General features: G+C 48.0%; 2 protein-coding genes across 7 annotated transcripts in view; one reads left to right on the top strand and one right to left on the bottom strand.

Annotated features, from left to right (window-relative positions):
* acox3 (acyl-CoA oxidase 3, pristanoyl) overlaps positions 1 to 10,992 on the bottom strand; it is a 16,682-nt gene extending 5,690 nt beyond the window's left edge. Inside the window, exons 1-13 of one of the 5 annotated variants that reach the window (XM_061251921.1) lie at positions 10,917 to 10,992; positions 10,193 to 10,373; positions 9,406 to 9,630; positions 8,913 to 8,987; positions 8,209 to 8,298; positions 7,543 to 7,686; positions 7,322 to 7,410; positions 5,905 to 6,001; positions 4,324 to 4,506; positions 3,654 to 3,776; positions 3,093 to 3,213; positions 2,393 to 2,515; positions 2,052 to 2,165 (exon numbers count right to left, since the gene is read on the bottom strand). In XM_061251921.1, coding sequence (XP_061107905.1) covers positions 2,052 to 2,165; positions 2,393 to 2,515; positions 3,093 to 3,213; positions 3,654 to 3,776; positions 4,324 to 4,506; positions 5,905 to 6,001; positions 7,322 to 7,410; positions 7,543 to 7,686; positions 8,209 to 8,298; positions 8,913 to 8,987; positions 9,406 to 9,630; positions 10,193 to 10,373; positions 10,917 to 10,954 — 1,603 coding nt within the window. In that variant the 5' untranslated portion in view covers positions 10,955 to 10,992. Of the gene's footprint in view, positions 1 to 2,051; positions 2,166 to 2,392; positions 2,516 to 3,092; positions 3,214 to 3,653; positions 3,777 to 4,323; positions 4,507 to 5,904; positions 6,002 to 7,321; positions 7,411 to 7,542; positions 7,687 to 8,208; positions 8,299 to 8,912; positions 8,988 to 9,405; positions 9,631 to 10,192; positions 10,378 to 10,588; positions 10,894 to 10,916 lie in introns of those variants that run through there. The other 4 variants (XM_061251923.1, XM_061251925.1, XM_061251922.1 and 1 more) reach the window with 4 other exon arrangements.
* A 2-nt stretch (positions 10,993 to 10,994) lies between these two features.
* Positions 10,995 to 22,500, top strand: part of trmt44 (tRNA methyltransferase 44 homolog) — an 11,619-nt gene continuing 113 nt past the window's right edge. The window contains exons 1-11 of one of the 2 annotated variants that reach the window (XM_061251927.1): positions 10,995 to 11,500; positions 11,829 to 11,946; positions 12,523 to 12,742; positions 13,012 to 13,080; positions 13,524 to 13,631; positions 14,122 to 14,193; positions 14,506 to 14,612; positions 14,991 to 15,174; positions 15,548 to 15,863; positions 20,250 to 20,366; positions 22,091 to 22,500. The exon at positions 22,091 to 22,500 is cut by the window's right edge and continues 113 nt beyond it. In XM_061251927.1, coding sequence (XP_061107911.1) covers positions 11,143 to 11,500; positions 11,829 to 11,946; positions 12,523 to 12,742; positions 13,012 to 13,080; positions 13,524 to 13,631; positions 14,122 to 14,193; positions 14,506 to 14,612; positions 14,991 to 15,174; positions 15,548 to 15,863; positions 20,250 to 20,366; positions 22,091 to 22,359 — 1,938 coding nt within the window. In that variant the 5' untranslated portion in view covers positions 10,995 to 11,142 and the 3' untranslated portion in view covers positions 22,360 to 22,500. Of the gene's footprint in view, positions 11,501 to 11,828; positions 11,961 to 12,522; positions 12,743 to 13,011; positions 13,081 to 13,523; positions 13,632 to 14,121; positions 14,194 to 14,505; positions 14,613 to 14,990; positions 15,175 to 15,547; positions 15,864 to 20,249; positions 20,367 to 22,090 lie in introns of those variants that run through there. The other variant, XM_061251928.1, reaches the window with a different exon arrangement.

Raw genomic sequence — 22,500 nt, 5'->3', positions numbered from 1 at the left:
CAGCAGAGCTGATCTGCAGCAGGGACACAGCAGAGCTGATCTGCAGCAGGGACACAGCAGAGCTGATCTGCAGCAGGGACACAGCAGCGCTGATCTGCAGCAGGGACACAGCAGGGCTGATCTGCAGCAGGGACACAGCAGGGCTGATGGAGCTTCCTCTATGTAATCAGATAAACCCAAGCTACAGTGCAGTCCGTAAGTATTTGGACAGTGACACATTTTTGTAGTTGTTTTCGCTCTATATTCCAGGAAACAAACAGTAGAAATAAAACATTCACTATGTGCTTAAAGTGCAGACTTTCAGCTTTCATTTTAATTCATTTTGACATCCGTATTGGGAGAACTGTGTTGGAATTACAGCCCTTTTATACATAGTCCCTGGAATGTTTAACCAGGTGAGGAACCGGTTGCCCCTCTCCGGGCCGAGATGCTACAGCCGTTACACGCACAGAGGAAGCAGGTCACGTGACGCACTGAGAGAAATGAGCAGAGCATCTCCCAGACGGGTGCTGCATTGGGTGAGGAGAGTTTCCCCCACTTTGAGTGTCGACAATAGCGCTACATAAATGCAATGATCCATCTATCTTTATGCCGAGTTCTCTTGATTGTAGGTAAATCTATAGTGCACACGGCCAAAGGTAAAAAAAGTAACAGAACCCAGATGATGGGGAAAACTGCTGCTGGGGCTTTTCCAGGTACTGCTCTCACTCCATGCCAGAGTTTTACGGGAGTTTTATGGGAATCTCGGAAGCAGGAAACACAGATGAGCCTGGCTTCCTCCGGACCGCTCCAGAGGTGTCGCCATGGTCACCACAGGTTCCTGAACCCTCGGCACACAAAAGGCCCCTCTGTGCCGTACACACAGGGGCCCGGGCCCTGAAGCACGGCCAGATCAGAGTGTGACTGGCGCTCCAGCTCCGAGGGCGGGGAGGCCACAGACGGCACGGCTTGAAGAAGGCGTCGCGTTCTCACTCTGGCCACTGGGGGGCAGGGCTGCGATGGCGTTTCCTCAGCAGCACACGGGAATTGATAATACAACTGGGTACAATTGGCCACCAATTTGAGAGGAAAAATTGAATAAAATAAAATTATACAATTACAAAAGAGCAGACTACACTCAAAGGTGGGTGCTGTTTTTTTTTTTCTACGAGGGGGAGAGTGAGCGCAAACGCAAAAAAAACAAAAACATTGCCCAGCCCCTAATTAACAGGACACGGGCTGTCTGCCTGACCTCCGTCGCTAGGCAACCGGGGGGGGGGGTGAGTCACCATCTGCCCGGGGTTATGACTTCAGTGGAGAGCGGAGAGCAGCTGTTTCACATCTGCAGTGCCCCAGTCCCAGCACTCGTCCCCAATCCTTTTACTGGAAAAGCTGTTTATCTTCCCTCTCTTTCAGGAGGTGCTGATCTGTGCCCCTCCCCTCAGAGAAACTCTGACCCCGTCTCCCGCTGAGACAAAGGTCCAGGAGCAGAGCTTTCTGCTGGTGAAACGCACCAGCCAGCAGTGTTTTGAGGGACACAAAACAAAATATTGAACACTGCCCTTCAGACAGCTCTGAGCCTGTGTGCACCTAGAGTCAGGGTATTTAAACCCCCTGCTCACACAAATACAACCCTCATCCACAATGGAGCCACTGCCTCACACTACTCCAGACTCCCACAATCCCTTTCTCCACAATGTACAGCCTCTAGGACGAGCCTTATATCTGCTATGCAGACAGACTGAGAGCAAACATCATCTCAGTCTGGCTCCCAGTGCCAATCCGTCTTATTTCACAAAAAGTGTGTCAGTGTATCTTTAAAAGAGCAATACTAATATAAAGTGGAATTTACAGCAGTTGAGCTATGTACTAAAATAAAGTGTTTAGGTCAGTGGTGTAGACATATTATCTTATTAAAACCAGCAGTGGTTGAATCTACGTGTAGGTATAACGATGTGGGGGTATATCAAACAGCTTATTAAAAGCAGTAGAGGTTGAGCTGTGTTTGGTTCCAGATGCATTGTGGGATGTAGACGGCAGGATTTCACACCTGCGGCACAGACAGGCCGTACCTGCAGAGTCCAGGCAGTCCTCCACTGAACCCGCTGTGAACCTGTCCTCCAGGATGCTGCTCATGTCCTCCAGGAAGTTCACCGAGCCCAGAGGAGACTCAAATCTACCTCCATCTGCAAGAGAACAGTGATGGCACAACTTTAACCCTTTAATATGCAAGATCACAATATGTGATTAGAGTGCTCTTAACTGAACATTCCAATGATGATGTAATAATCACTGCTGGAAGCTGCAAGCAATGGGGTTCTAGAACATGGACTAAAACTTATTGTCACAGTTTATTTGTGTAAGTCAGGTTTCTTGCAGCAGCTCGATACGGTTTCTGGCGTTGGAGACTCACCCTGCTGCTTGGCTTTGAGGAGGCCGAGCAGGTAGTTGCTGGTCTGCTGCAGGATCACGTTGTTGTCCCCTTCGTAGGTGCAGTTGGGATCGTTGTCGTTCCTCAGGTCCCCAAGTCGACTCACTGAAAGACAGCGCAGCTCAGGGCAAATTTTGAGCCGAGCTCGGGATTGGCTGCTTGTATCGAGCACAAAGAGGTGTGCCATCACACTTATCTCACTCAGCAGACTCTCTTACGCAGAGCAGCTGTGTGTAATGTGAGAGGACATGTGAGAGGCAGCGTATCCAGCTGATGGATGATGGACAGTGTATGACTCAGAGACAGACGTGGCACACGGGGAGCTGCAGGGACAGAGTGAGGTTTAGGGGGGCAGAGTGAGGTTTAGGGGGGCAGAGTGAGGTTCAGGGGGACAGAGTGAGGTTCAGGGGGGCAGAGTGAGGTTTAGGGGGGCAGAGTGAGGTTTAGGGGGGCAGAGTGAGGTTCAGGGGGGCAGAGTGAGGTTCAGGGGGGCAGAGTGAGGTTTAGGGGGGCAGAGTGAGGTTCAGGGGGGCAGAGTGAGGTTCAGGGGGGCAGAGTGAGGTTTAGGGGGACAGAGTGAGGTTCAGGGGGGCAGAGTGAGGTTCAGGGGGGCAGAGTGAGGTTTAGGGGGGCAGAGTGAGGTTTAGGGGGGCAGAGTGAGGTTCAGGGGGGTGGGACTCACTGGCCAGGTACCCGTGCCCTCCGCAGGCCTCCCTGCACTCCTGGATCGCCCGCTGGGCCGTCCACGAGGACTGGGCCTTGATGGAGCAGGAGACGGCGTGGATCTCCCGCCCCAGATCTGCCTGTAGCGCAAGAACACAAGAGGAGCTAGCTCACTGGTCTGTAGGGGCTACTCACTCACTGTGTCTAAGCCTGCACCGCTATCGCAAGAGGAGCTAGCTCACTGGTCTGTAGGGGCTACTCACTCACTGTGTCTAAGCCTGCACCGCTAACGCAAGAGGAGCTAGCTCACTGGTCTGTACGGCTTACTCACTCACTGAGTAGTCAAATTAAGTCTGGTGTAAATGCTTACATGACCCAAATGAAACAGCAGAAGTTCATGAAAACAGCGGATCCCTGAGAATCTTACCCAAACATGCTACCAACTAAAATATGAAATTTAGAAATTTCGTTCTGCATATTGGCAAAAATAAAGGTTTCTTTTGAATTTTGCTGGTGTCTCAAGGGCTCACGTATTGGGGAAAAGCCACTCTTGTGTGAACCTGGTCCAGCTGCTCTCTACCTGTCTGTCACTGCTGTCCCGCATCAGAAGTCCCAGCTGGAACTCCACAAAGTTCATGAAGAAAGACCGTTGGAAGGTGGACATGGCATACAGAGCAGCCAGGTACGGGATCAAGCGCCATTGCTGAAATGACAACCGTAAAAGGTACAGTAGGTAAGAGTTTTGTGTTAAAACATTGTTACAAGACCATTGTAAATCCCTTCCTACCATTGAAAAAGGCTTGCTGACACGTGGACTCACCCTCTGCCTGTGCGTATAGTCCTTAAATTCATGTTTGAAAATATCCAGTTGACGGGCTGGCACTCTGTACCAAAACATCATACAGCTGTACGATAATTCAAGCTCATTGGTTGAAAATTGAGATATTTAGCAGACCTCTACACTGGGGCTTGAACCAACAACCTTCCAGGTCTTGTCCAGTACCTTAACCACTAGGCTGATCTTTCATACTTCCCCACTGATACACAGAACACAACAGTTGGGGTATGAAAGGTACGTTGAAGGTTTCAGTTTGAGACAAGCTGCCATTTTGAGGCGAGCGGCCATTTTAAGCCCGTCTCTCGTACCTGCAGCTGGTACTCCAGAGGGGAGCGGCCATTTTAAGCCCGTATCTCATACCTGCAGCTGGTACTCCAGAGGGGAGCGGCCATTTTAAGCCTGTCTCTCGTACCTGCAGCTGGTACTCCAGGACGGGCACCTCCTCGGCCTCGGTGGGGCCGAACTGGCGGCGGGTGGCAGAGAAGCGGATGGCCACCGTCAGCGCCATCATCAGGTTGCTGACGGACATTGCCAAGATGCCCACGCGGCCCCCCGACAGGGCCCCCAGGGAGGCCCCAAAACGCTTATTCGGGTCCTGAGAGACGAGGGAGGAAGGCAGGGGCATTTCAGGTCAAGAACTCATAACCGCACGGAAGTCCAAAACGGGGCGTTTAAATGCGGCGTGTGGGTTTATTTGGCGACTGTGCGTTTTGATACTTTCACAGTATTTTGATACTTTTACAGCGTCATAGCACCTTCAACGTTTACATTTACATTTTTACATTTTTGTCATTTGGCAGACGCTTTTAATCCAAAGTGACTTACAAGTGCATAGGTTCTTCCACAAGTTAAAAAATCACATCCATAACTAGCAAAACACACATGAAGTGTTGTTCTAAACATACAGTCATCATAAGTGCAATTTTCTTTTCTTTTTTTTGGGGGGGGGGGGGGTTAGACAAGACGGATTGGGATATCAGAAAGGGGGGCAGGGGAAATCAGGAGGTAGGACTAAGGTACAGTTTGAAAAGGTGTGTTTTTAGTCTGCGTCGAAATAGGGGGAGGGATTCTGCTGTCCTGACAGTGGTAGGCATGTCATTCCACCACTGAGGTACCAGAACAGAAAACAGGCGTGAACGTGCAGCTCGACCGCCAGGTGCTCGTAGTGAGGGAACCATAAGGCGACCAGAGCTGGCAGACCGGAGTGGTCTAGCTGTGGAGTAGGGAGTGATTAAGGATTGTATGTAAGGTGGGGCAGTCCCCTTAGCAGCCTGAAATGCCAAGACTAGGGCCTTCAATCGGACGCGTGCGGCAATAGGAAGCTAGTGGAGGCCAATGAGGAGTGGGGTGACATGAGTCGACCTGGGCTGACGGGTGATCAGGCGGGCTGCAGCATTCTGGACCAGCTGGAGGGGCTTGATGGCACACGCTGGGAGACCGGCTCCTTTTATAATCCACATAGCAGAATGGACATGTAAAACTGATTGTTTTTGGTACTTAAAACCACATAAACATCTGCTTATGCATGAGATTGCTCGAGTTCCCCCTCTTCCAAAATAAATGGAAGCGTAACTCGAGGTCAGCACAGCTGGAAAGCTTGGCTTCAGCCTCCAGCTGTTTGTTTTCTCAAAAAACTCTCTCTCCCAGCATGCACCAGCTTCCCGGTGTGCTTTTAGGATTCAACCCAGCAAAGTTTGAAATGTGAAAACGCTCAGAAAATGTGTCAATAGAACTCATGGAAGCTATATCTATATCTTCAGGCAATGTGGCCATATACGTATACCCAAACCTAAACTTAAATCAGCCCTGAGTTAGGAAAAGGACCCAAGGCAGTATGCCATTGTGCACATTCAACTCAATTTGGGCTAAAAGACTGTAAGAGAAAGAAAGGCGGCCGCAAATGGACATACTATTTCCTCCCAAATGAGTGAATTTTCAGCAATGAACGTACCTTAAACACCTTAAACGACTAAAACACCTGCATGAAGCTCACCTTATAGGGGGTGACATACTGCCCCTCAGGTGTGACGTCCCCGGTCCTGTTCAGCAGGTTCTCCCGCGGGATGCGCACGTTGTGGAACAGAGCGAACCTGCAGGATGAGACCAGCGCCGGGCAGGTGAGTACCTACAGCTGGAGTGAGGCTGGGCAGGTGAGTACAGAACAGCGCTGGGCAGGTCAGTACAGGAGAGTGAGGCTAGGCAGGTAAGTACAGAACAGCGCTGGGCAGGTGAGTACAGGAGAGTGAGGCTAGGCAGGTAAGTACAGAACAGCACTGGGCAGGTGAGTACAGGAGAGTGAGGCTAGGCAGGTGAGTACAGGAGAGTACGGCTAGGCAGGTAAGTACAGAACAGCACTGGGCAGGTGAGTACAGGAGAGTGAGGCTAGGCAGGTGAGTACAGGAGAGTGAGGCTAGGCAGGTGAGTACAGGAGAGTGAGGCTAGGCAGGTAAGTACAGAACAGCGCTGGGCAGGTGAGTACAGGAGAGTGAGGCTAGGCAGGTAAGTACAGAACAGCACTGGGCAGGTGAGTACAGAAGAATGACCCTGTTGCACCATAGATTTAAGCCAAGTGCGGTAACGAGTTGCACTTGCAGGTCCTTGAAAACACTCCCTGGTCAAATACCAGGCCACTGCAAACCACAGGACGTTTGCCCTCTCTGCTGAAAACCCATTCGAGAGGCCGTGCAGCATTTTCAGCCTGTGCCAAAGCATATTTTGTTAGGTTCTTCCCAGTTTCCTCTGGAATAACAACTGAAGTCCTGGAATGGCCACCTCGCGTCTCACTGCATCTGAAGCAGGAATGTCTCACCTGGAGACTCTGTGCTTCTATACTTCTTAACACGTAGAGCAGCAATACACTTAAATAATGGCTATATTTGGGTGCCGGTGTGTTATTTTGAGGGTAAAGTCAGTATGGCGTGTCGCTCGTTACACTAAACAGTTAAGCGATGTGCTGGAGCTGGAGGGCGACCTTTGAGCCTCGCATCTGTGAGACCCTGTAAGGTTACACTGCCACCAAGTGGAGAGACTGAGTACTTCAGCTTATTTTCTCACTTTCCTTAGCGGTCCGAAAGCGTGGTTACCACACCGAATGCACTGCAGGACCTTGAAGCGAGGCAGCTTACTGGAGTAACCAGAGAGCGATAAGGCATGACACTTTGCCTACTGAAATCCCCTGTGGCCAATCTAGAGGCCCAGTGTGAGTCACAGTGCTATTGGCCAGACTCCACCCAATCAACATGGCTGCAAGTGACTGAAATACAACTACGACTGATACACAACCTGAGCAGTCTACACCAGTGGTTCCCAAACTCGGTCCAGGAGTACCCCTGTGAACCCCAGTTTTATCCCCCCCCCCCCCCCCCCCCCCCCTCTTTTCCATCTTCAAAAGTCAAACGGAGATAACTTACCCGTTGTCTATGCCGTTTAAACCGATCTTCTTGCCAATATCGCCAACCATCACTCCTGGCATAGCAAGAAGAGTATTTGGATCCCGGACCTAGATACAAAAATCAGAAGCCTAGATCTGTGCCCTCCTCTTAGCAGTGCTATGCAGCTTCTGGACTCCATGTTTGTCACAGTGTTAGTTAGCAAAGCAGGACAGTCCTGCCCACTGATCTCAGTACAGTACCTGCACCACGAAGGAGTGTAGCCCATGGCAACGGCCGTCAGGGGTGTAAAGCTGGGCATATACCACCGCGTGGGTCGCAGTTTTGCCCAGGTTCCCCACCCAGAACTTAGCAGCCTCAAAGTCCGGGGAGTTTATCACAAACTCCTGCAACAGAGGCCCAGGGTTTGAGTTCCATCATCCACAGTGCAGCCAATGAAGGAAGAGACACTCGCACTGTACATGCCGTTACAGAGAATATTAAAAACACACATCATCCTACATCAACAGGCACGTTTGGCTCATTTTTCAAATTAATTATTAACAATATACATGTTAAATGAATGGTTGCAAACTAGTATTGGTCTGGGAAATGTATGAGCTTATGTGCCTATGAATTGATTAAATTAATTCATTTGAATCCTGCTGAATTACACTATTTACACCAAGTAATATCTGGTCAGTAGATATGACTTTGTTAATGTTTAGAAATTGCCCATAATTACATGTTAAAATGGCAGAGTTTACTTTCACCTGAAAAGACTTTATGCTGCGTTGTGAGATTTAACATTTACAGCGTATCGCATGTGATGAATGCTCAGTTTGCACAGCGTTATCTCTTATTTGTCTTGCGCAGGTCGAGCATTATGTCACTGGGTTATTATATTATTATATAACACCCGCACGGACCTGAGCACTGGGGTCATAGACAGCCGTTGTCCTCATTGCTCGTGTGTTAGTGCCATGACTCAGCTCAGTCAGAGCGAAGCTTCCAAAGGCCTGGGGGAGAAATGGCAGGGGATAAACCTCTCCGTCACTGTCCAGTTCACACCGCGGTGAGCAAGTCCAACACTACTGAATAATAACAGAGATTCGATCTAAAACAGACTCGATCTAAACACTATTGCAAAATGAAGTTTGGTTTTACACTATTTTCCACTCGCGTAAGAGAAGGAAATTGACCTCAGTACAAATATGAGCCCATCAGGGGTGAGTTTCCCGAAGCACGTCACAGCGGTAAAAACATTTTACGGGTGTTTCCCGAAACATGTCACCACTTAAGTAGTACGTGAAATTTGTATTTTGTCCACGACATCCTGGGACTAGTCGTGAGATTCCAAGTCTTCTTCAATAATTCTCATCACGCCAATTTTGGGAAAAGTATGTGACGTTTTCAATTTCTTGCAATTGTGCGTGAAGTATGTCATGCACAAGACACGCTGCTATTGGGGAAACTCACCTCAAAGCAGTAAGCTGGCCAAAAAGCATGTGTAGCCAATCAAAATGACCCAATATGCTCAATAAACAATGCATGGAAATGATTGCGAACACAAATGTAGCCTACTGCTGTCAACGAAAAAGCCATACTGCTTAACTTAAATCTTAAATCTTACAGTCATGTTTTTCACATCCTCAGCAAACTTCCTGTGTCTGTCGGATCCGCTGCTGATGACTGTCCCGGCAAACATCTGAAATTAAACACGATCTATCAGTGTTCACTGACCTACGATGGTGGGCCTGTTACAACTGAAACAACTACTAGCCATCCACTAAACATACAGAGCCTCTAAAACACATATGCTATGTGGTATCCTATTAACCTATTTTCCACTGAATGAAAGGCAAAACAAGAAAAAAGTACATTACCCAGATTTACCCTCAGAGCTGGGCTTTCAAATGAAAATAGTGAATTTTCAAACAATGGCGTTCAATTCACAAAAGCAATGCATATTCATTTAGGAATCTGGATGAGCTGGTAATGTTAGGTGAAACTGGGTGTTTTCAAATACCGTTGATGAATTCTTTAAAAACCTAAGTTCAGATTCTACATTCTTTAAAAAAATAATAATAAAGCAGCCCAGATGCCCCAGTGCAGAGTGCACTCACCCGCTGACTGAGGAAGAACTTTGCGGCAGTCGATGAGTCATACATGGTCAGGCAGTCGGCTAGCACATTGGCCATGTATGGGTTCTGCACCGTCCCATCGAAGTCGTGCTTCAGGAGCTGCCGATAGCGGAGGAAGGCCGCTTCACGGGCGCGCTCGACGGAGATGTCCTCCCCGGGCTGCTGTGCGAAGAACGGGTCATTCTCCAGGGCCTCAAACACTCGTTTCTGATGGTGAGGAGGAGAAGGGGACCGATTAAGCGACTCAGACCTCACCACAAACGTCATTGCAAAACTTTTCATTACGGTCTCATTGGGACTGACCACAATGCCCTCATGTGTAGTGGTTCCACTACACAAAGGGATTTTGGCTTTAGTTGAGAAAATGTAGTAGGGTCTTAATAGGGGCTCAAAACAATAGCAGTGCAATCATTTTGATTGGTTGAAAAGGTATGAGGTTGATAGCGCCATACAGAATGGCGCACTTGGGATTTTATGGTAGTTTCATGTGGCTTTCTGATCATAAAGTGAGTTGCAGACTGCAGAATGATCTACATTTTATGGTCAATTGAACTTGCATACTTTTTTCCCCTCATTAAGCACAAACATATAGGCTGGCCCTCGTCAAAGCTAGCTATATCAAACACTTGGTTTCATTGGTTTCAACTTTCATACAACAAAAAGCATTCTACGTGAACTAACATTTCTTTAATGTAGTCAATGATAATTACATCTCCATCTTTATCAGCAACGCTAAGATTATATGAATCCGTCCATTCATTAATTTTACCTTGAACGCTATTACGTCTTCGCCCAATAGAAACGTGGCCATTTCCTTCCAGTTGAAGGAAGCTCTTCTTCTATATACATCTAGAGGTCCGCTGGGAAGATCTGGAAGGTCCGGATACATTTCCTCGCGCGTAGAAAGCTTATCTCCTGATAAACTAGGCACACTCATCTTAAAGGCACGTCTTCCTTTGCAGAAAAGCAAGCAGTGTTTTAGTAATCAAAGTCTCAAAGGACAAAACCTAACTGCAACAAACATAAATGGTTGCCCTCTAAAATCACATTCAAGCCGCGGGTCTAACGTTATCTAGTTAGTTGCCAAAAACAACAATAAATCAAAGTTCACTGCACTCGTTAGCTTTCCAGCAGCTAAGTTGCGTCAGATAGCTTCTATACTTACTTGCTATAAACCATAGACATAACTTACACTGTCCATCAATCAATAGTCTTAAAGAAAAAACCAAGCTGTCCTGAATCTCACGATAGGGTTCAGACAGTAACTTATAATTTGGTAGCGAAGCTATACATCTAGCCTACATCTAACTAGTATGACGTTGGTTCTAAACTATTGTAACAACGTTGGAAGCTAGCAAGTAGCAACTTATGGTAACCTGCCAGCAAACATGAGCAATATAATTCACTACATTTGGTATGTCGAAAACTAGTAAAGCGATTCCATAACGTAACACAGAATGAATATATAAAGTTAGCTATTCGCAGACAATTACCCGAAATTATTACTGGTTTGACACCTTGTCAACCCCATTGGACCTCCCCTTAACTATGTTGCTAACAAATTACGACTTAACCATGAGACGAAGAAGAATACGTCACAAGGTTGCGCCATGAGCTTGTACTGTTAGCTTGTACACTACGTCCAGCGTGCAGTTGTTAAACGTACTCAAAACTTTTGCTAAATAGTGTACAGTTGTACAAAATATATAATGCCAAATAATGTCTAAACTTTCTGTATTTAAGTTCAAGGGCAGCTATGATCTTTTGCCTCAAGGATTTTGGTCAGCCATTGATGTTTGGATACATAAACCTCATGTTCTGAATAAACGATTGTGTGGAGTTAAAGTTGAGGAGAGCAGGGAAGTCGATTACCTGGAAGTTGAAAGCATTTTGTCTACCATTTGGGATAACGCCACCGAAGACGCAAATAATGTACTCTCTTATTTAAACGTCAGTACTGAGTCGAACACTCAGATCCACGCTAATCGGAAAGGGCAGTGGTGTTTTGGAGTAAGGACGATTGTTCCTAAAGTCAACACTTATGGCGCTCAGTTGCATAAAGAAATTATCCTGAAAGGTAAGATCAGCGGCTGATTTGTTGAATAACGTGGGTCACTAGGTTGAGATACTAAGCAAATATTAGGTCATATGGCCATATACGAGTTTAACGATGTTGCATTTTGCCAAACGGCATAATGAGAAAAAAACTGCTCAAGCTAAGTTTTAAACTGCTGGTAGCTGGTTGACCAGTCAGACAGCTCCATACGCAACATGGTCTGACCAGCTCAAGCTGTGTTTTGAAACAGCTGGTAGCTGGTATTTCAAGCTGGTCATAGGTGGATTTTTACCACCAGGGCAATGTTCAATACGAAATGAAGGATCTCTTATACTTGATTTCTTTACAGACGCTTCGAGACAGTGTGTAGTATTTTTACCATTTGAGGAAAACGAAGAGGGACACACAATCCCAAAGCAAAGCAACATTTACCGAATTCAGCTGCAGGCAGAGGACAGCGAAGAATGGTGATTTGCAGATCGTGCGTCAACACTCTCTTTTCATTCTCACACCAAGGAGGGAATGTGCTGTATGCGACATCACAATATACATTACGAAATAAATTATTAAAAAGTAGTTCAAACCAGAATTCGTCTGTCCTGCAAAGCACACATTAGCATCAAGTACTGTAGTATACATAGGACCATAGGACTTTTGGCATGGTGCAAAACTAATAACAAACGATTATTGGTGCAAAACACATACCATGACCAGTTATTTGTTCATGTGACTGGTTTTGTGTGTGCGCTAAACTTTTTTTTTGCACAGGTCTTTGTAAATCAGTGTTCAGTTATCAGGCTATTTTCTTGAGGTCAGCCCATCCTTGCTTCACTGTCTTCCAGGCCACAAGCGTGCTGCTTTTATTATCTCTCCTAACTGTCAACGGAGACACACAGAGCTTTACAGTCACTTTACAATCGGATATGTATAATGATTAATTATTATTTTCTATACTGTCGATACAGTAGAGCGGTGTCTCTGAACTGATGATGTTTTGCAGGTGGTTTGATGTACATTGATTCCCAGTCTCCTGTTCTGTCCAGGTCTGTGTCGGTGTCTGCCTTGCAGCCGGACGACTGGTTCTCAGACGGGGTGGTGTATCCCAAATTCCCGTGGCTGACGGGGGTGCTCCTGCCCAAACTGGCCCAGTGGTCTATTGAGACCAGACAGAGTGAGTTCAAGAGCACCCTGTCGCTGATTCCCGTGGAGAAGTACAGCTGCATGTACCAGAGGCTGAAGGAAAAGTACAAGGAGATGGTGAAGGTGAGAGGTGTTGAATGACACAAGGGATCTCCTGTTCAATTCAGTTTTATTTGTGTAGCACATTTCACGGAAGGCTGTGCCAAAGATACTTTGCATCACAGAAGGGAGGAGGAAATAGCATATTACGACTCCCTTGCGGGGAGAGAAACCCTCAAACAGTGGCAAAAAAAACAACAACTATGTTATGTTAATCTTGTATCGAGGTCTGTAGATATTGCTGTTCATGGTGTTCTTTTGAAAGTGAATTGAATTTAAAATCTTTGCCCAAGGTTTGGCCTGAAGTGACTGATCCAGAGAAATTTGTTTATGAGGACGTGGCCATTGCAACCTATCTCCTGGTATGTCTGGCTTGTTTCTTCTAAAGCTTCTGTGAATTCAGTGACCTCACCATTCTGTTTGACAAACTGCTTGGTGCAAACTCGATCCTGAGTATGCTGATTTTCGCTCCAACCACAAATGCTATACCAGAATCTTAACAAGCTGTTCATAATTAAGCTTTTCTTAATTACGCTTTTCATTTTGAGGTGTATTATTTACCCTCATAAGCCACACTATGCCAGAAATAGCTATGCATGCAAAAAATAATAAAAGTCGACGAATAAGGATTGTCCCTGGCCAGTCCTGTGGTCATATATGATCAGGTTCAATCTCAGTATTAATAAGCTACAGTACCGCCCCACCCACATGTTCTGCTTATGAAGAGCTATCCCTTAAGGGAAAAAATGACTTTGGTTGTTGTGACGCTTTCACCTTTAACTCTTTCTTTCCTTTCCGCACCCAGGTCCTATGGGAGGAGGAGAGGGCAGAGAAGGGACTGACTGCTAAGCAGTCCTTTGTGGATCTGGGCTGTGGAAACGGTCTCCTGGTTCACATACTGAGCAATGAAGGGGTGTGTTCAACGTAGTACATTTGTGTGTGTGCCCGTTCTGAAAAAGTACCAGTGTTAGGTTAACCTACATCAACATCAACTCGCAATTAATGTGACCTCCATAGCAGAGGCCTTCAATCAAGCATTAATTAACCAATGTCAACACGGTGCTGAATCAGTTTCATGGTCCAAACCTAAATCAAATTGCCCAATTTACTCTGTGCATGCCATGCCCTTCTATCTTTCAAGTAAATCAGTGTAAGTGCATCCAAATGTGAGCAACGTATGGAAACGTATTGCAATGTATGGCAGACCAGTGTGTGTGTATGCAACAACACTAAAACATTTAATGCATGGTAACTATAACTAGTTAGTGTTTACTATTACTTGCTCAGAACTCTTTATGCTTGCTACTAACTATGATTAAAATAACCATAAACCAGTGTCGAGGAAGAGGTTTACATAGGCCAGATCCCAGACAGATTGTTCTTTGTTCTGATTTGTTTACCAGCACCCTGGGAAGGGCATTGATGTTCGGAAAAGAAAAATCTGGGACATGTACGGTGTCCAAACACGCTTGGAGGTAAGAGAAAGGCTTCAGCTGAAGCCCTGTGAAAGTGTGTAGATAGGAGTTTGCATTACCTGTGGCTATCAGCGGGTGATACCTGATCTATGCAGTTTCGTACACTTCTTTAATCTCATAGCTTGTAAATGATTCATGATGGTGAAGAATTGACATGCTATACGTCTTTGTCCAAAGAAAAGGTTTGTTGATGGATTCTCAAAGACAAGATTATGCTCGCACCTTTTCAGTCTGTGAAAGTGGGACCAGACTGTGTTAAATTATTAAAAACATAATTGCATGTGTAATTTTCATCCTCTGCTTCTATTAAAGGAAAGAGCGATCACACCCAGTGACAGCTTCCTGTTCCCCGACACAGACTGGCTGATTGGAAACCACTCTGACGAGCTGACGCCATGGATACCTGTTATAGCCTCCAGGCGAGTGGAGCGGTAACCTCTTCCTGCGCTACATCTGCATCGCCGGCGGATCTGTGGACTCTGACTTAAAATAAGCACCCTGCTGAAACATTCTGTTTCAACCAGCCTGGTTTAAGCTGTGTTTTCAACACTGCTGGCCTGCCTATATAGATAGCCGGCCTATATAGATAGCTTTCATCAGCTTTGCTCAGCTAGAGAGCAGCTTTAACCAGCCACAGAACATCCAGAAGTGTTGAAAACAGTTTAAAACACCATAAACCCTCGCAGAATCTGAAGGTGGTCTTAGCTGAAATTTTGAGTGCGGCATTTCACGTGTTGACCACTAGGTGGGGTTTGTTTAATTTAGACTTGAAATGTGCCGTCCTGCGCCTGCTCCAGGTCGTCCTACGCCTGCCGCTTCTTCGTTCTTCCCTGCTGCTTCTATGACTTCTGTGGGAAGTACCAGCGCCGGCAGTGCAGGAAGTCCCAGTACAAGGAGTACATCGACTTCATCTCCGAGGTCAGCACCGCGTGTGGCTTCAGCGTGGAGGAGGACTGCCTCCGGATTCCGTCCACCAAGCGGGTAGAGTAGCGCGCCAGAACCGCAGAAACTATGGACCGACTGCCCGCAACGTCTCCCACTGCCCACAACGTCACACACTGCCCGCAAAGTCACGCACTGTCCATAACGCCACACCCTGCCCACAACGTCTCCCACTGCCCGCAACGTGACACCGTACCCTCAATTGCTCCCAACGAGCTGATTGGTGCCTTGCATAGCAGCCTTTCCCCATTGGTGTGTGCATTAATTGAGAACGATTACAAGCTTTAGATAAAAACAGTGTATACATGCATTCAGTTGACCATTTAGGACTACTGTAGCACTGTACCTACCCACTGTCCCAGGTCACATTCTGGGTTTAAGCAGCGCGTGTCTCCTCTGGCACCCCCTGTAGGTGTGTCTGATTGGGAAGACCAGGAACTACGAGCCGTCCGGTGAGGCCCAGGAGGACGAGCGGAGGACCCAGTACATCCAGGCCCGCCTGTCCCGGTCCGCGGCCCCCCTGGGGGAGCCTCGAGGGGAGGGGGCCCCGGCCGAAACCGGGGGAGGCTGGGGGGAGGGCTTCCAGCCCCGGGAGAAAATCCAGATCACCAGGAACTGCGCCAGCCTCCCCCGAAACTTCATCGACGGCGTCGTCCTGCGCGTGGGACGCACACTGCTGGGGCTGAACCCTGAGGACGCGCACGACAAAGACGCATGGAACCCAGGAGGTACCCGTGGGGCACGCCCGCCATTTCAGAGACAGGACAAACATGGTCCTGGAGAGCCACAGAGTACGCCGATATCTGCTCTTACTCAAAACTTATGCAAACTCTTTAAGGTGTGAGATCACATATATGCAATTAGAATGTCTTTACCTGAACATTCACTCCTGAATGCAATAGAGTTCTAGAACCTGCTCTTCAAGGGGTTTAGTGAACGATACAAGTCAACATTGTTTGCACACTTCACCTGCCTTCTTATGTATAAATTGGTTCCTGATTTTGAGGGGAAAACCAAAACAAGCAGACCCTGTGGCTCTCCAGGATCAGGGTTGGCGATCCTTTACATGCTAAACTTGCCAGATATTCATTGTGTGGGAAGATTGCAACAGTATGAAAATGATACCAACCCTTTGGAAGGGACTAGGATCCGTCTTAATCATCTGTTGCGTGTCAGAGAGCTCAAGGCTGTCTGTTCCATCAGGCGCTGCAGGAATGACTGCAGATAATTGCTGCATAAATTATATCGTGTAAAAATGGTGTAGCATGAAGTCATCAAGCGAAATGACACTTAAATCTCTTAGTCACAGAATTCAATACGATATGATTCACAAGTTCTACCCACAACACTACTACTGCTACTACCTCCACCACTCCTCCTCCTGTAGACTGGTCTCGAGCACGCCCTCTGGTGGACAGCCTCTGCATGTGCGGATACCGTTTCAGCCTGGTGAAAGCAGAGCTATTCAGAGGGATTTCAAAACTCCCAGTTTCTGGGACTTTGTCCAGTATTCCCGCCTTCACATCAGCCGAGTGAGGCCAGTGATTCAGCGCGGTGCGGAGAGCTCGGCGGGGGAGGTGGTCGAGTAGCGGGAGAGGAGGAGGCGTCTGAAACGTCACTCTTTGACGGCTGACGGCCGTGCTGGCGCGTCCCTGGCTTGGCTGCCGTGGCGACGCGGAGTCCTGTTCCAGACGGGAAGGCGGGAGTGTCGCGTCTAAGCGCCTGGTTCTCGAGGGCCTGGCTGGTGCCATCCGGGGAAACGGCAGGCGCTGACTCACTCGGGGGGCTCTTTCCAAACGCTTATTTCTCACCGCCATACTGCTTTCCTGGCTCCTTTCCCTTCCAGCTGCGCCCTCTGGTGTTCAGCCCTGGTACGTGCAGGCACCCTACCCCCCCCACACACCCCCTCCCCCTGCCTGTTATCCGCCGTACCTGCCCCTCCCTGCCCTGCAGTCACCGTGCCAAGCCGCGTGGTGTAATAATTACACTCCCCTGGGTTATTACGCCCTCAGCTGATGAGATCAGCCCAGCTGGAATCGGCTGATAAAAAGAGCCCGGTCAGAGACAGCCTCCTCACAGAACCTGCATATTGATGTCAGTATGAATTATGAATTATGAATTATGCACTCGACCATTTATTATGCGCAGATCGATTTACACGGTGGTATTTCGAGAAGTTTCTTCTTTTTTTTCCCCCCTCTTTTTTAAGGGAGGAGGTGTGGAACTTTCGGCTTGTGAAACGCAGCAGCACTTTGTGCGTTCAATTAAGCGGCACGTCCCCGTCAGCTCACACAGACCGTCATGGAACGCGTTACTCCAGTAACCTAATAAAGTGTCTCGGGTGACTAAGTCATGGCGAGGGTGGCTCTTCCTGCAGTCTCACTCCTCAACGAACTGACCGGGCCGTGCTGAACGCAGCCATATGCAAATGAGCGTGTACTTGTGATGTCATAAAGTTACGGAAGACCGCGCGGCTCCACATAGCAAGGGAGATTTCCACAGTATGTTCTCCGAACGCCGCTGGAAGATCTAGCGCCTGCGATAGTGACTATCGCAGATCTGGTGATCTTTAGCGGGAACGTCAGCGGCCTTGGGAAAATGTCACTGGGGACGTTTGTGTTTCTCCTTTGTGTCGGGATGGCACCGCTTGATCTCCTACTGTCCAGCGGGGACTAAGTCGCACGTTTACACCAATGGCTGAACCCTAGAGATGGCACCGATGGAACTACCGATGAGAAAAACAACTTAAAAAAAATCCTGCGGATTTGGATACCAGGTGGACATACTGTGCCTATGGGCAGAAGAACTGATGATGGTGACTATTGATCTTGCACTAAGGGTCTACCTAACTTAATTAAGGTCGAGAGCTATGGGCTGCTCGGTTTTACGGGTGGATGTCCAACAGCCTTTCCAGCACTATATAATTGAGGTCCTGTTCTTCGTTGGGCTGTAGGCTGTACATGTTTGTTATTGCTTTGGTTGTTCTTATTGCGGTGTAGGCTATGTCATATAGGCCATTCCTACTCTGTTCTCCTGAGCTGTTCCCAGGGAACAGGTAGCACCCACACACCTGTCTCAGACTCAGCGACACCTGCAGTAAACGGGCCTTACTGCTACTCAAGTTCTCTTTAGCCTATTCACAGCAGAGTGCGTGTACCTCCAGGTAAAATGGGGTGTGTAAACGGGGCGGTGCATGTGCAGGTAGTATCCACACGCCTGTCTCTCCCTCAGCAGCAGCTCCAGTAAACGGGCCTGATCGGTTCAGCTCCGACGGCTTCGCTCTGACAGCGCTGGACGCGTTCGGTGTGCCCGGCGGCTCTTAACGAGGCCGCACCGCGTCTGACGGTTTTAATTACCGCGCGGTCTCTGCGTGGCGGGCCGCCGGCCGCCAGGAACGATGACTCAGCGGCGCCGCATCGGCATGGCAACGGGTCCACAGCTGGAGGGGGGCTGGGGTCCTCGGGCCCGGCCGCCGGGAATACGCTCCGCTCCGCAGAGACGCTCCGGCTTCCGCCGACAGTCTGTGACATACCCCCCCCCCCCCGTAACGGTCACCTTGGCTCTCTGACAGACACTGTCGCCGTGGCAACATTCACGCCTCGTGATCGCGACGCTGTCAAAAGTGCGATACGAGTTTAGCCACACGTCAGTTCGAGAAACTAGCCGACTTGTCACCTCTTGTGGGTTCCTTTATGCTGTGCAAAAGGAGGATAAAGCTTATTATTAGATGTGCTGGGTACAGTTCCAGTGATTGGCTCATGTGCAAGAGGTCATAGGGCAAATGAGCTTCTGTCTAATAGAATGGATGAATATTCATAATGCCTTTATCACCGGAATACAGTACACTAAATTACTAAAGTAAAAACATTGTGTTTTCTTGGCTCTGCTAGAATAAGATTCAAGCTTGAGACCATACAGAGAGAAAGGTTGTCCATACATGTCTAACAGGGCCCTTTCAATACAGGAAAAAGCCCAAACAATGGACCAAATGTGATTTAAAGTTTAAGAAAATGTTGAAAATGTATCTGCATTTGGACATCTGAAATATGGAGTTGCATTGCTGAAATGATTTATGCATGTCGGAGTTAATTGCTAGAATGCGTGTCCTGGAAAATGCAGAATGGTGAAATTGAATATGTTTTCAGAGCAGATCGTACTTCATCATGCAAAATGTGACTGCGATCATTTATAATGCAACACATCACAATGTAATTCACATTAATAATTCAGATACATTATGTAAATAATGAATGCTTGTATTTGGTACAGTACAGGGAACTGTATGAATTCACTCCACATTTCCCGATAGTGCGCATTTCCAAAAAAATAACATGAATAAAATAAAGTACTGATGCTGCTTTGCTTGTACAAGGGCATGTTAAATTTTCCTTGCTCCAAAAATTATTTTTTAAATAACTTCTGTTGCAGAATTGCTCTGCAAGCCAAACGCATTCATACCGTCCTTTGACTGGGCTGTTATATGTTACAGTCCATGCAGATGGTAAATCCAAGCTATAGTCTTTTGTGTGGGTCTTTACGATGGGAGGCCTGTGTCATCGTTTTAACACGTCAAATGTACAGTAGTTCTCTCCTCTCAGTTGGAGCCTTGTACATCCTGTATGAGTGACATCCAGCCAATCGGTGACCTCAGATGGCCTCTCCAAGAGCCCCTATGTATAATATGGCAGTCTGAGTGTGTTCGTTCTGCTTATGACCCCCCCGAGGCTTTGATTGCAGGAATTCCGCGCAGAGGCGAGTCTCTAAGATGCCTCTTGGGATCACGTTTTCCCCTCGTTGTGAAAGGACGTGGCCGGGCGGGCGGGTGATTTATTTGCAGAGCGCTGTAGTTTTGGGTCCGACCGACGGCTCTGGCAGCGCTGGAGCGTTACGTAAGGCCGTCCGTTAACTCTGTGAAGAGCAGGACTGATGGAGTCTTTCTTCTTCAAAACTCTAAAGTCGGTGTTCTAGAACGCCGTTGCCTTCAGTCACCAGTGGTGATTGTGACATCTGCCCACTTGTCCTCGGTGACTGCGATGGGTCAAATGCCCCATTGGGGTCATTAAAGTACGTCTTCTTCTAAATGCCCCCTCACCCCATCCCTGTTTTCGCCACAGGCAGTCTGTCCGTCCGGGAGGTGGCTGAGATGTTGGACAAGGAGACGCTTCAGACCCTGAAAAAAGAATGTGGAGGACTGCAGACTCTCCTGAAGAACAACCACCAGGTGTTCAGAGGTACGCTCGCCCCTCCCAGGCCAAACACCCACACAAGTGGACAAAAAAAATGGTTTATATGTTTCTAACGTGCTTGACTGGGGTCTAACGTGCTTGACTCCCCACCTTCAAGCGCAAGCTGAAGACGCACCTCTTCAAGCAGCACCTCTCCCCATCCCTCCCTACCTCCCTGTGAACCTTAATTGTTGTCTCTGTGACTTGCTTTGTGTATCGGTATTTTTAGTTGGCTAGGTAAGCAGTGTTTGGATAGTTAACTTTGGTCACTTTTGCTGTGTTTGTTTGTTTCTTTGTTCTCAAAAAAAAAAGGTAGCAGTTGAAATTGTACTTCCCTCTACGGTCTTTCAGCGAACTTATCCCTGGTTATGGGTATGCACTTTGTTGTACGTCCCTCTGGATAAGAGCGTCTGCCAAATGCCAATAATGTAATGTAATGTAATGTAATGTCCGGAAGGTTGGTGGTTCAAGCCCCAGTGTGGCCACAATAAGATCAGTGCAGCTGTTGGGCCCTTGAGCAAGGCTCTTAGCCACACATTGCCCCAGAGAGTGTCTAATCAACTGTAAGTCGCTTTGGATAAAGAGCATCAGCTAAAACTTCCACCAAAGCACACTGTGGTCCAGTTCCCTCAGTCCGGGTGTGTTCATCGTGGTTCTGGCCGTGTTCGAAGAGAGGAAGTCATTTCCTGTTTTCCTTTGTTTTGAAAATGGTTTCTCTAGTCAGCCGTAACTCGTCAACAATTTACAATCATTTGCAAAGAACAACATCTGAGCTCACTGCACTGTAACATCTGCCACAGATAAGTGCTGTGCTGTTTATTTGTTTTTCCCAATTCTGGGGAGTTTTCTCTCTTCCCAGAATCGAGTTGAGCAAAACGTCCTGTACTCTGATTATTTCGAAACTTTTGATCCTTTGTGGTTCGTTTCGAACCCTCGAAAGCAGTGCTACTCAACTCCCACATGCCAGAAGATTTTTGTTGTAACCAGAAACTCACACACCTGATTTAACTAATGGTGGTTTGATTGGTTCAGTCATTAAATCAGGTGAGTTCCTGGTTACAACATAGACCTTCCGGCAAGTGGCTCCTGAGGACTGGAGTTGAGACGCTGCTCGAAAGTGACTGGCTATGGCAGTGTCACCTCAGTCCACTGTCACTGCAGTTCCTCAGAAGTCCTCCAGGGGGAGTTTCTGAACACAACAACACACACACACACACACACACACACACACACCCACACTCAAACGCATGGACACCCATCAATCAATCTCATCGGCATAATTGGGCTTCCGAGCCAGTTTGGCTGAAGGGCTTTTTGTTAATCATGCTTCCAGTTTCTTCTGGTCTTTTCCTCTCTCCGTATGTGTGATTGACAGTATTCCCAATTTTCGCTATTTCACCCCCATCTCAGATTTGGCAGGTTCATGAGACTCATACCGTCCATTGTTTAGTGTATGTTGGGTTTTTTATCTATTTTATTTTTTTCATCATTTAGTATTTGCTGATACAGAAAGGGCGTAGTTATGGTAAACACTACAATATAAAGGGTTAAGGACAAATGTCCATGGATGTTCAGAACATACAATGTGGCCTTGCTCAAGTGCCCAACAGCTGTGTGGATCATGGCTACACCGGGGCATGACCCAGCAACCATCTGGTGCCCAGGCATGTCCAGGCTGCCCCAGCGTTGGGCTCCATTGAATAACCCTCCCCTCCCCTGTGTGTGCGCAGTGGAGAAGGGCAGAGTGCAGATCCGGGACTGGAGGGCGGCGGGGGCCGAGGGGGGGTCCTGTGCCCCCCCCAAGCGGAGGCCGGTGGAGAGCATGGAGAAGACGCGCCCCTGCTGGTTCCACACACACCACCCCCAGGGCTGCCCCCTGCCCTCGGAGCGCTGCCTCTTCGCCCACGGCCCCCACGACCTCCGACCCGCCCCCCCGCCCCGCAAGAGGCACAAGAGCCAGATTCCCCCCGCAGCCCCCGAGGATCATGGGAAGGCCTGAATGTTTTTATTGGATCGGCTGGGTGTGGCTCGGTCTGTTACCGTGGCAGCGTGGAGATGCCTTGGCCGTACGCATTGCAGCCGGCAGCAAGCGAGGCGCCGCTGGCTCGAGCCTCGCCCAGGGAAGGGAGCTTTACATTCG

This window comes from Conger conger, chromosome 8 (genome assembly GCF_963514075.1).
Source record: "Conger conger chromosome 8, fConCon1.1, whole genome shotgun sequence".
NCBI lineage: Eukaryota > Metazoa > Chordata > Actinopteri > Anguilliformes > Congridae > Conger > Conger conger.
Note: the sequence above shows the minus strand (reverse complement) of the source record. Positions and strands in the feature narration are given on the sequence as shown.